This window comes from Muscardinus avellanarius, assembly GCF_963383645.1.
Source record: "Muscardinus avellanarius genome assembly, chromosome: 13".
In the NCBI taxonomy this organism is placed as follows: Eukaryota; Metazoa; Chordata; class Mammalia; order Rodentia; family Gliridae; genus Muscardinus; species Muscardinus avellanarius.
Window position 1 is genome coordinate 52227526 of NC_137799.1, and position 12849 is coordinate 52240374.

The 12849-nt window shown below is 43.7% G+C and overlaps 1 protein-coding gene across 1 annotated transcript; it reads left to right on the forward strand.

The window, feature by feature from the left end:
* Positions 1 to 6108: 6108 nt before the first annotated feature.
* On the forward strand, positions 6109 to 10808 carry LOC308272191 (cyclin-dependent kinase 4 inhibitor B-like; the record flags this gene model as incomplete). Its single annotated transcript, XM_080708959.1, has 3 exons — positions 6109 to 6234; positions 10147 to 10432; positions 10675 to 10808. 3 exons carry the CDS (start codon positions 6109 to 6111, stop codon positions 10806 to 10808), a joined length of 546 nt encoding a protein of 181 aa, XP_080565085.1.
* Between the last annotated feature and the right edge of the window lie 2041 nt (positions 10809 to 12849).

Genomic DNA, 12849 nt, shown 5'->3' on the forward strand with positions numbered 1-12849 from the left:
ATTAACTTAATTAAATAAAGGAGAGTAAAAGAAGGAAGGAAACATCCTCCATCTTGAGCCTGTTAAGAGATTTCCTTCCAGGGACAAATGATTTTTTTTTTTTTTTTTGAGGTACTGTGGATTGAGCCCAAAAGCTCTACTTCCAAGTTACCCTCTCAGCCATATTTTTTATTTTTATTTTGAAACAGAGTCTGATTTAGTTGATGAGAGTCTCACTATTATGTAGGCTCTCCTAGAATCTGCTATCCTCTGTTTCATCCTCTCAAGTATTGGGGTTACCAGCATGTGTGCCTGTTAGGAAGCCTGTTGTACTTCTTCAGAGGTCTCTCTTCCATTCTAAAGCTACTTTTTTCTCCTTGCTGAAAATCAATTTCTTGCCATTTTCCAAATAAGAAAGTGCATTTTTATTTAAAATATTCTTTTTTTATTTTTATTTTTATTGCAGGTCTGGGGATGGAACCCAGGGGCATTCGACTTCTGAGCTACACCCCCAGCCCTATTTTTTATTCTTTATTTTGAAACCGGGTCTCACTGAGTTGCAGAGGGCCTCACTAAGTAGCTGAGGCTGTCCGCGAACCGTGATCCTCCAGGTCTCAGCCTCCCGAATGCTGGGGTTACAAGCGTGGGCCACCACGCCCGGCTATTTAAAATATTCTTACTGCTCAACTGCTCAACTTGGACACTGGACTCTCAGAATTTTTACTCATGGACACATTCAGGGATACTTTTCTTGTTGACATCAAACAACACATTGTTAAAGTACAATTGTTATTAGGTCCACTCTAGATAAAAACATTAGAATTAGAAAAACTGTCACTTTCAAAGTAACACTGTCCACTGTAGAGCTAGGCCTGGGAACATCACTTCCTCACATGATTGTCTTTAGATTAAAGGGGGTGCATGAAGTTATTCTTCCATTTCCATCAACTTTAAATAATTTTCTGCGATACCCAGTATCTTATTCTAGAGCCCATGTATGCAAGCCTAACACAGCTATGCCTAGAAGCTTCATTACAGCGTTTATACCTTGCTCTGGTAAGTTATTTCTTAAGGAATTCTTCTTAATTCAAGGCCTTGAATATATATATATATATATATATATATATATATATATATATATATATATGTATATATGTATATATGTATATATGTATATATATGTATATATATGTATATATGTATATATGTATGTATATGTATGTATATATGTGTGTATATACATATATATGTGTGTATATATACATATATTTATCTATCTCCTGGCAGCACAAGCCTGAATATCAGTGATCAGAATCCATCACTCCAGTCTTCTTTTGCCTATTAATGGTAGCCCTGTTAATAAAGTCTCTCCTAGAGAGCTCATCCCAATTGAAGACCACCTCCTCTAGGAAAACATATGTGGCAAAGTGATATTGGCTGTTATCAATACACACTGTTGACTAAGGACATATTTCTCTTGACATCCACAACTTTAAACCAAGAGCCTGACGTAAAGTAAATACTCAGTTACTCTTTGTCAAGTAAAGTTATGAATGGTGATTCCGAGAAAAGCAACTCTTGTCTGCTGACCTTATTGTCTTCATTTAATTAATAAGAATGGCTAATACATGCACATAGCACACAATTTAAATTATAGAATGTGAAAAGTCTCAAGCCCAGCCCAGTTCTTCAGCTACTTGTCCCACAGTGAATGGTTTTCTGTATCTTTCCAGAGATATTCTATGTACCTTTTATTTTTAACTTCAAACTTTATTTTGAATAATTGTTTTAAATACCAATGTAAATGCTTAAAATAGAAAGATACCTGTATATGTGCTTCTAAAACAGCTTTTGTGCGTTTTATTTCACTTGTTATAAAAATCCCATGATCTATACAACAATAAGATAGAGCCCATTTTTAAGATTCTGGACATTGAAGCTAAAAACATCATCAAAAGATTTCACAATCCAAAAGCAGTTATTAAACTCAATACTTAGGAGGCCAAGACAGGATCACAGGTTCAAGGACAGCTTCAGCAACATAGTGAGACTCTCAGCAACCTAGAGAGAACTTTGTTTCCAAACTCCCTAAAAAAATTTTTTTAAAGGGCTGGGGATATAGCAGAGGTAAAATGCCTCTGGGCTCAATCCCCAGTACAAAAATAAAAAGCAATTTATTGGATACAAAGGACTGTCACTTGTTCCCAATTCAGAGGTATTTTTCTGACTATTTTCCTAACAAAATCAAAATCAAATTGCTTATCACATGGGACGGTTACATATCATAACTTGCCAATCTTGCATAGCCTTATCAGAATCAGAAGCTAACTTCAGACTGAAGTCCCTTTCTGTGTTTTTCTGATATTAATATTCACATCTAGTATTACTTTTCCTATTTGTAGGATTTCTGGTGTAGCAGCACCACTGCAATACTCTTTAAGTAATGTAGTTGGGACTATTTGTATTAGCTTTGTTCTGCTATGACCAAAATATCTGATAAGAACAACCTAAAGGAGGAAAAGTTAATGTTGGCTCACAGTTTCAGAGAATTCAGCCCTTGGTTAGCAGCTCCACTGCTCTGGGGTTGAGGTGAGGTTGAAACATCATGGTGAAGAGTGTGGCAGAGAGAGGCTGCTCAGTGTGTAGTAGCCAGGAAAGAGAGAGACAGAGATGGGGGAGAGGACGATTGGGAAGAAGTGAGATTCTTTCAGGTAATCCCTGCAGCGACCTACTTCCTCTAACCAGGCCTCACCTTCTAAGGTGTTGACTACCTCCCAATAGTCCACCCAGCTATCAATGGGTTAATCCTCTGATGCCCTCAGGGTCCGGTCCTTGCCTGAAAGCCCCCCTGTGAGCCTTGCTGCCTGGGAACCAGGCTTTCAACACAGGAGCTTTGGGGAGATCAAGTCATAGCATCAAGTGTCCCCATAATGTCACAACCTCCACCCTGAGCTAAGTCCTCCAGCCCGATAGAAGAGTCTTCTCTCTCTGAGTTCTTCTCAAGTCCTCTCTCAAGTCCTCTCTCTTTTTTCTAAAGAGGTGCTTTAAACCTTTGCCATGCTCAAACTTCTTCGCCCACCCTCCCATCCTCACTGCAAAGAAGCCAACCTCCTCATCTGTGGAGAGAAGTGCTTTAATCTCCTCCCTGCCCTGAACTTCTGTCTCCTCTAATCTACTCCATCTTCTGTGTCCAAATAGATGACCATCCTGCATTGGGATCCATTTCTTCCTGATCTTTTAGGAGCCTTGGCTCTGTTTCATCTACGCCCTCCTCTCTTTCCTCCCCTCTGACTGTCCCTTCTTTTTCCTCTGCTTTCCCTTCAGGTGTAGGTGCCCCTAGGTCTCCTCTACCTTCCCTCCACCTGGCTTCACTACTTCTCTGTACAGAGATCTCAGTGGGCTCCTTTTCAGGCTTCACTCCTAGTTTTCTTAAGCCCCCCCACTTTTTTTCTGTTCTCCCTAGCTTCCACATATAGGAGAAAGTACACCTCCTTGAACTGTGTGATAGACCAAACCATTTAAAAGTAGCTCTTATACAATGCCTCACACTTATCTGAGAAAACCTCTTAGCCAGACATCCATTTTAATTTCTGGCATCCCTGCTCAGTCCATGTGGACCTAGCTAGGGAGGTTACGGTGGAGAGGGAAGTGTGTCCTCTAAAACCATTGTCACCAAGATAATTAAGAAATATCTTGAGGAAAATATAAACAATGCAGTAATGCTATATGGGTTTATTAATAGCAGATTTGGCCAGGTGTGGTGGCACACGCTTGTAATTCCCCGCGCTTGGAAGGCGGAGAAAGGAGGATCGCGCAGGTTTGAAGCCAGCCTCATTGGCTTAAGAGACCCTTTTTCCAAATAAAAGGTATAAAATAAGTCTGGGAGTGTAGCCCGGAGGTAGAAGGGTTTCCAGGAACCCCAGCACCACCAAAATAAATAAATAAATAAATAAATAAATAAATAAATAAATAAATAAATAAAATTGCAGATTTGGCATCCCATAAGCATTTTAGTTGGCATCATTTTAAAAGTGCATGCATTACAGATGGAAATTACAAGGTATTCTGGTTCTGCAGGAGAAGTTAACCAGGGGTGGTAACAGCCTTTGAACAGATCTGGGCTTTCCAGGAGGCAGATTCCAAAAACTCTGAGTAATCTAATTTTTAAAGTGCAACATATACATATATACATATAGACAAACACACATATATGCATATATATTTCTAAATATATCTTTCTAAAGCATAAAAGTAGTAATCACAGGGAAAATTCTAACTTTTTTCTTTTTTCATTATGTTATGCAAGGATGCAACTTTCATTGTATTATATGTGACTTTTCATTATATTATGTGCAAGGATGGTGGAGGGCAGCCAACATCTTTTCAGTGATTAAAGTTTTCTTGATCTTTCCCTTTATATGATATGGATAAGTCTATTCAAAGTATTTTCTTTTCTCTCTCTCTCTCTCACAAGACTGCAAGTGAATCCTTAAAATAGATAATTTAATAAGTCACAGATACTAGCTTAGGATGTGTGGCATTGTTCCTAATGCTTATATGTACATCAATTCATTTAAATACCTAATACCCCCATAAAGCAGGGACCACTTTTAGCCTTTCCTTTTTGCATCTAAGAAAAATACGGGATATATCTAGTAGGAAGGAGAAGTTTGGGGAGCTGGAAGGAGACCCAGGAATGGCCCGAGAAAAACCTGTGAGTCTGATTCTAATCGCAGCTTTGTCTCTAGAATGTTGAACACTTGTTCTATTCTAGAAAGAATGATTAATTAAGAACCGAGTCTAGGTCCGGGCATGGTGGTGCACACTTGTAATCCCAGCATTTGGGAGGTTGAGGCAGGAGGATAGAGGTTTGCAGACAGCCTCAGCTATTTAGTGACGCCCTCTGCAACTCAGCTAGACCCTGTTTCAAAATAAAGAATAAAAAAAGGGGAAGGGGTATAGCTCAGAGGTAGAATACCTCTAGGTTCCATCCTCAAGACTGAAAAAAAAGATTTTAAGAAATTTTTATTGGTGCATTATATATACTTAATAAAGGGAGCCATAGTAATACATTCACACATTATATTCATATGGCGTAATTTGGTGTGTCCTTCCCTTTCCTCTTTCCCTCCTTCCTCCCTCATCCCCTTCCAATACCCTACTGGCTTCCCTCCCAGTTTTCTTAACCCCCCTCCCCTTTTCTGTTCTTCTCCCTAGCTTCCACATATAGGAGAAAGTACCCCGCTCTGAAATGTGTGATAGAACAAATCATTTAAAAGCTAGCTCTTGTACTACGCGTCGCACTTAACTGAGAAAACCTCTTAGCCAGAGACCCATTTTAATTTCTGGCATCCCCACTCAGTCCTTGTGGACTTAGCTAGGGAGGTTATGGTGGAGAGGGAAGTGCGTCCTCTAAACAAAGGACCGTCTGATGGTGGTGTGGGTGGCGCCCACCCGTTCTCGCTGGGCCTCGAAGGATTGGTGGCTTTGCCACTTCTGATTAGCTCGTTTTGTCCCAGGGTCCCAGATGTGGAACACCTAAAACACCTTACATATTCTGTATAGTTAGAATAACTTAATTATGTTATACTCTAGAGTTTATAACAATCATAAACTCTGGATTATGATTTCCAGTCTATTTTAATGTCCCTGTGCTGGCTTTCACGGAATTGAGTTAAAAGAAGAAGAAATCTTTGCCTTAGACATTACTCTCTTTCGAATTTGAAAGTAAAGGATCCCGCCTACCTTTCCAACGCTGAGGTTTTGCACTGGGGAGGAAGGAAACCGGGGAAATTGTGGCCTCGCTGGAGAGAACCAGCTCAGCGACCACGTGCGCCTTTGGGGCTGCGGGAGGGTGCCGGAGAGCTATCTGCGAAGGGGACCCGGAGCCGTCTCCCACTGCTGCGCGGGCGCTGGCCTGTGCCCCCCAGAGCTCAGCGTGCAGGGTATCATCTAGCAAGGAATTCAGCGCTGGGCGCCCCCAGGCAGTGGAAAAAGGCAAGCTGGGCTGAGAGCCAGACTCCAGGGAAGCTGCGGGAGGGGCGGGCTGGTCTCGGAGGGCGGGCCCAGCCTCAGAGCACCGGCCGAGTGGGGGACGGGAGCTCACAGCCCCTGGAGGAAGCGAGGGAGATGGAGCCCTGGGCGGAGCGGCTGGCCAGCGCGGCGGCGCGCGGGCGCGTGGAGGAGGTGCGGGCGCTGCTGCAGGCGGGGGCGCCGCCCGATGCGCCCAACAGCTTCGGGCGCAGACCCCTGCAGGTAGGAGAGCGGGTCTGCGCCCCCAGGACTCTACGGAGTCCGAGCCTGACCGCGCTGGGCTCGCAAGCCGAGGCCACGCATCCCCGCCGGGGGAGCTGCAAGGTGTTCGGAATCCGAGAAGTCCCCTCGGCGACGCTCTGGGGGCTCGGGAAGGAGCGAGGAGGCACCCAGCGGGTCTAGATATCCAGGAAACTGTGAAGATGGGGGTGGGGTGGGGTGAGTGATCGTATCAGATGGAGGGTGTGCTCTTTATCAGAAATTTAGCCACGAGTGGGAGAAAAGGAGAGCTTACAAAAAATGCATTTGTAAAAATGATTTGCTAGAACCACTTAACCCTCAACTCACAGACCCTTAAATAAATGAAGCTCATCATCTTCCTTGTTAAAAAAGATTTCTTTAGAAATCTAGGGCCCCGCGTGTTGGAGTAATTAGCGGCTGAAAAAAACAGAAGCAATTGCAATTTGTGGGTTTTTTTTTAATTGAGCAAGAAAATACATGCTTGATGTGGGAGCTTAGACAACAACAAAGACAGACAAGTACACGAAGACAAACATTAGTGTGATCTGGCCGGAGATGTCCAGTTAGTTACCATTTAGGGGCCACTCCTACTATTTTTCCTATTTTAATTTACTTGTTGGAGTTTAACTTATTTTATATGGTTTTCAATTCCTCATTGTTGAAAGTGCCATTTCTCCTCTCTGCACTCCCATTTTTGTTTGAGGGGTGGGGGTAATTTTTTTTTATTTGACTAACTTCCTAAAATTCAAGCTAAAAAATATTTTAGTTCTTCCTGACACTCAGTCACCACTCTAGTTTTATTCCCAGGTGTGACCATTACTTCTGATTCTAAAAAAGAAAAAGAAAAAGTTTATATAAAATGAATGCACACTGCAAAAACTTCAGTGTAACAAGAAAAGGAAAGTAACTCTTCTCCGAACTTCACAAACTGCCCAACTGACTTCCTTCCCTCATAGAATGAATTTTACACACTTCAAATACAGATTATACAAATACAACCCAAAATGCTCTAAAACAAGGCTATTTGAAATGTGAAGGTGGGACATTTTGAGGCTAGAGATTTTATGGTTGTATAAGATATACAGGAGTCCTTTATGATGTAAGCACAACTCAAAATATTAATTTCTCTAAGCATTAACAGGCCAGTATGGAGAGTTTGTGTTCGAAATTCTAGAATATATTAAAAAGAAACTTTATTTGACTAAGTAGAAAAAAGAAAATTGGGTAATTAGTTTCAACGGTTGTTCAGTAGAGGAAAGAAAAAGGAAGTTATTTCTCTTTAGAACAGTAACCAAATTGGTATTTAACATGGACATACTTGAGTTTATAGAAAAATTTGGAGCCCTAAATTTAAATTAATTTCTTATCAAATGGATTTAGACAGCCTCCAAATATTTGTTTTCTTTTTGCTTTGGGTTACTGTTATTACTTCAGTATTTAAAGGTGGATTATTTTCAGCTTTTTCTTGCCACAAAATAAGTGAAAACATTTAAGATCAGTTTAATATCAGCTTCATCATATGTATAGCACAAGGCTGTGTTTTTTTTCTTTCTGTAGCTATAATTTAGTTCAATTATATTTTGTCTGTGCACGCGTATGTGTGTGTGTGTTTGTGTGGTGCTAGGGATTGGATCCAGGAACATTCTACCTCTGAGCTACACCCCCAGCCTGGTTTTTTTTTTTTTTTTATTCTTCATTTTGAAACAGGGTCTTACTAAGTTTTGAAGACCCTCACTAAGTAGCTGAGGCTGGCCACAAATCTAGATCCTCCTTTGTCAGCCCCCCAAGAACTGGTATTACAAGCATGGAACACCACACCAGGCTTCTCTTTGTCTTTTTTGAAAACTAGATTAGTTTCACTTTCTTCAAGGTAGGATTTACCAACCATAATCTAATCTATTATGGTTTCTTGATTTAGAAAAATTAAATAATTCATTTTAACTGATGCAGAATGTAACTAAAAATAAGTAATTCCTCTTTAGGCAATCACTATCCCTAAGCTAGAATAACCAAATAATAAATACCCTAAAAAAAAGCTATCTACCACTACCCACCATACAACACTCACATTGCATGGTTGCAATGGTTATGGACAATATTTTTAAAAAATTTTGGGGGGGTTATTTCAAAGATGATTTAGGAATTAAGAGTTTTGTGTCCCCTCTTTAATAAACTCTCAAATCATAAACTTGGAAAGTGGTGGTGGTGGTGGTGGTGGTGGTGGTGGTGGTGGTGGTGGTGGTGGTGGTGGTGTGTGTGTGTGTGTGTGTGTGTGTGTTTTGAACCCAAGGGATGGTCTACTTTGAGTTATACCCCTAGCCCAAATTTATTTTATTTTATTTTTTTAATTTGAAACAGGGTCTCACCAAATTACCACACAGTGACCTCAAATAGACAAGAGGTACTGGCCCCTTGTCTCAGTCTCCCAAGCACTGGGATTAGCTTCACCACACTCAGCTGTTTTTGTATTGCCATGGGAACAAGTTATCACAAATGTAGAGGATAAAACAAATACAAAATTATAATTTTATAGTTCTGGACTTTAGAAGTCCAAAATGGGGAAGCCCCAAGGAGGACTCTATTTTCTTGCATTTTCTAACTGCTAGTGACAAGTTTCTTGGTTCATGCTTCTTTAATCTTCTCTCTAATCTCTGCAATATCTTGATTCCTGCTCATATCTTTGCAATGATCTTGGCCCTCTTATTAGGACATTGATGATTATTTTGGGTCCACCCTGCTAATTCAGAACAATTTCCCTCAAAATCCTCAATATAATCTCATCTACAGAATTTTTCCTGTCCCGTAAAGTAACATATTTACAGTTCTCCTGGATTAGAACTTTAATATCTTTGGGGCCTCTACTATGGGAGGACATTATTCAGCCTGCCATAGGAAAGAATTTTAGGGCACTAAACAAGCCTTCTCACTTATACTTAAAGAAATTAAAGTTTAAGCCAGCATAGTGGCACACACCTGTAATCCCAGCCACCCTGGAGTCTTAGGCAGAAGGATCCCAAGTTGAGGGCAACCTGGATAATTTAGGAAGACCATGTCTCAAAGTAAAAATAAAAAGGACAGGGGATATAACTCAGTGGTAGAACATGTGTAGCGTGTGGTGTCTTGTACTTGTGAAGGTCTAGGTTGAATCTCCAAAACTGAAAATACATACATACATACATACATACATACATACAATTGCAGTTTAACATTCTTAAGAGTAACAGTGTTACAAGAATTAAGGTGGATTTTCTTCCTTACTTTTAGACAATTTCAACGTCTGGCTTTGATATTCAGTAGCGAACTCCACAAGATCTCTGTGCCTATAACTTCATCTCAAAACAAGAGCTAAAATACAGAAAATTAGGCCGTAGTAAAAACTAATTTGTCCTTCACTGCTTTGCTGCCGTCCGCCTCTGGCAGTGATCTGCGTGGGGCTAACCCTCCACCAACGATTGGAGAACACAGCGGACTTCTACAGGCTGAGAACTGGGATGGGTGGGACTAGTGGAGACTGAAGTCGGTACTTGGACGCAATGAAAGATAATAAGACAGCCCGGGCACAGTGGTGCATGTTTGCAATCCCAACCTGCTGCCGCTCCACGGACGCGGAGACCGGAGGATCGTGATCCGCGGACAGCCTCAGCTACTTAGCGAGGACCTTAGCAACTCAGTGAGACCCTGTCTCAAAAATAAAAAGACTAAAAAAATAGGGCTGAGGAGTAGCTCGGACGTACAATGCCCCCGGGTTCCATCCCCCTTACCGCAAAAAAAATTTAAAAAGAAAAAGAAAGATAATGAAACAACTGTGCGGTAGGGGCGGACCTCGACAAACTGGGATTCCCTCCAGCAGTCCTGCCCGCAGCCTCTGGCTCACCACTCCGCTCTCTCCTGCAGGTGATGATGATGGGCAGCGCCCGAGTGGCCAACCTGCTGCTGCTCCACGGCGCGGAGCCCAACCATGCGGACCCCGCCACCCTCACCCGACCGGTGCACGACGCTGCCCGGGAGGGCTTCCTGGACACGCTGGTGGCGCTGCACCGGGCGGGGGCGCGGCTGGATGTGCGCGACGCCTGGGGCCGCCTGCCCGTGGACCTGGCTGAGGAGCGCGGCCACCGCCTTGTCGTGCGGTACCTGCGCGCGGCTGCAGGGGGCTCCGAGGCCGCCAGCCAAGGTCCCGCAGGTGAGGACCGAGGACCCACGAATTGGAACCTTGAGAGCGTGTGAAGCTCCCGTGAGCTTCTTTACAGAAGTGGGGCAGGGTGGGGGAAGCAGGGTAGGGGACAAACCGTGTCTCAGAATCACACTGTCCCCAGCCCCAAAGGCAGAGAAGACAAAACCAGACTGAAGGGAGGGATCTACTTGAAATCCCATTCCATTGATGGGCCTCCCGCGCCCCAACACTCACCCTCCCCGCTACTGCAGGCCCCTACTGGGTGGTGGTGAAGACTTGGGGAGAGCGAAAGTCTCATACCTCCACCAGCTCAGAACTGGAGCCTGGGAGCCTGGGAGAACCAGGTGGAGAGGAGCTCTACTCCCTCTGGGAGGACGAGCTGTGAACACAAAACTCAGAAGTGAAACCCAACCGCGCCTAGAGAGGCGTGGAAAAAAAAAAAAAACCCTACGTGTCGGCTCCCCTTCTCCAATCGCAGCTCTCACCATGGACTAGGAGGAGAAGGCCAAAGGCTGGGAGGCAGAGTAAGAGGAGGAACAAGGAAGGAAGGAGCCTGCGTAGGCTGTTGGATTGGACCGAATAATTCGTTAAAAACCAAACCGATTTTTAATCCAAGCACCTGACAGTCCTTCCTCCCTCCCTCTCGTTCTTCTTTCGCTCCTCCCTCCCTTCTCTCAAAAATCCCTAGAGGAGCTCTGGTGAACGCCATCACCTTTCTTTTCTTTTCTTTTTCTAGTTTTCTCCAGTCCCTTTCCTGTAAATACAGTTACAGTGCCCCTGGGGATTGGATCCAGGATACTCCCGTCCTCCCATGGATACCAAAAACCCTTAGATGCTCAAGACCCTTATAATTGAATGGCATAGTATTTGCATATAATGTACACCCATCCTCCATATACACTATTTATTTAATTTTGTGGCACTGGGGGTGGAACCCAGGGGCTTTCTACCTATGAGCTACACCCCTATTCTTTATTTTGAAAGAGGGTCTCATGAGTTGCAGAGGGCCTCACTAAGTAGCTGAGGGTGTCTGTGAACCATGATCCTTCAGTCTCAGCCTCACAAATACTGGGATTACCAGTGAGCACCACCACACCTGACTCTACATTATTTAAAAAAAAAAAAAACCTTTTGTGGTACTGAGGTGGGACTCGGGGCTTAGGCATGCCATGCAAGCTCTCTACCACTGAACTCTAGTGCCCCCTCCACATGTATGCTTTAAATCTTTTCTAGATTATCTATAATGGCAAATATAATGTAGAGGTAATATAGATCACTGTTGTGTTCTTCTGGAACTCATGACAAGAAAAAAAATTGTTTGTGTTCAGTACAAGCGCGCCACAGCAGGAAATTTCCCATAGGAAATTAGTTGAACCCACAGATAGAGAACCTACTTTTTCCCTTGGCCTTTGTGAGCCCGGTTCCTTCTGTCAGCAAGGCGAGCACTCTACCACTGAGCTACATCCTCCTCAACTATAATTCTTTAGAGGAGACCTACTATGTGACCAACCCCATCTAGGTATTGAGTACACAAAGGTGAACAAAACCAAGGGAGCCCTGCCCTCATAGGGTTTAGATTCTGAGAAGATAACAGTAGTTTGAGACAGTGAGTTTGTAAAGGCAATATATAGGTAAGTGGGAACAGCAGACCCTGGTGGTTAGAGAGCCTGATGAAAGTAAAGTGACTTTGAGAGACAGCGTCAAGTACAAAAGCCTGGGTCGTGGAGTGAGGGAGGACCTAGCGGCTGGAGGACTGTGTCAGATCAGAGAGCCGGGCAGAGTCAGACCATTTAGGGACCATGTAGATAAAATAAAGGAGCCCCCAACATGTTCTGGAAACCATAAGAAGCTATTCGCTGTTGGGGGAAAGCGCGCGGGACCAAGGGAAAAAACTGGAATCCGAGCTGCCGGCGCTCTCCAGGGCTTCCGAGCCCGGAACGCCCTCCGTCCTCCTCCGGCGAGCTTGAGCTCGAAACGCCCTGCGCAGGGCGAGGAGGCGAGCACTCTGGCGGGTTCCCAACAACAGCAAGATGTCTGGGAGCACGCGCCCTACTTCAGGGGTTTAGCTACACCACATACACTTGTATTCCTTGTATATTAGTTTCCTCTGAAAGACCTGTGGAGATGAGCGCGGTCGCGCTCTCCGGTCCTTGGCGGAGCGGCCAGACCCGCAGTCCACACACTGCGGGATCCTGAGGGCCGGCGTGGCAGACAGCATTTGGAACTGATGGGCAGACTCTGCTCAGCGCTGGTGAACATTGAGGGGAGATGGAGATGTAGAAGAAACCATTGAAGAGCCTTGTCCTACACCGTTTGAATACATCGTCCCAGGCTACAAGAGCGGAGGGAAGGAGGGGGTGCATTTGGCATTTGACTACTGGTATCTAATATTTGTTTTCTTTCTACTTTCTGCAGATAGTCCTGAC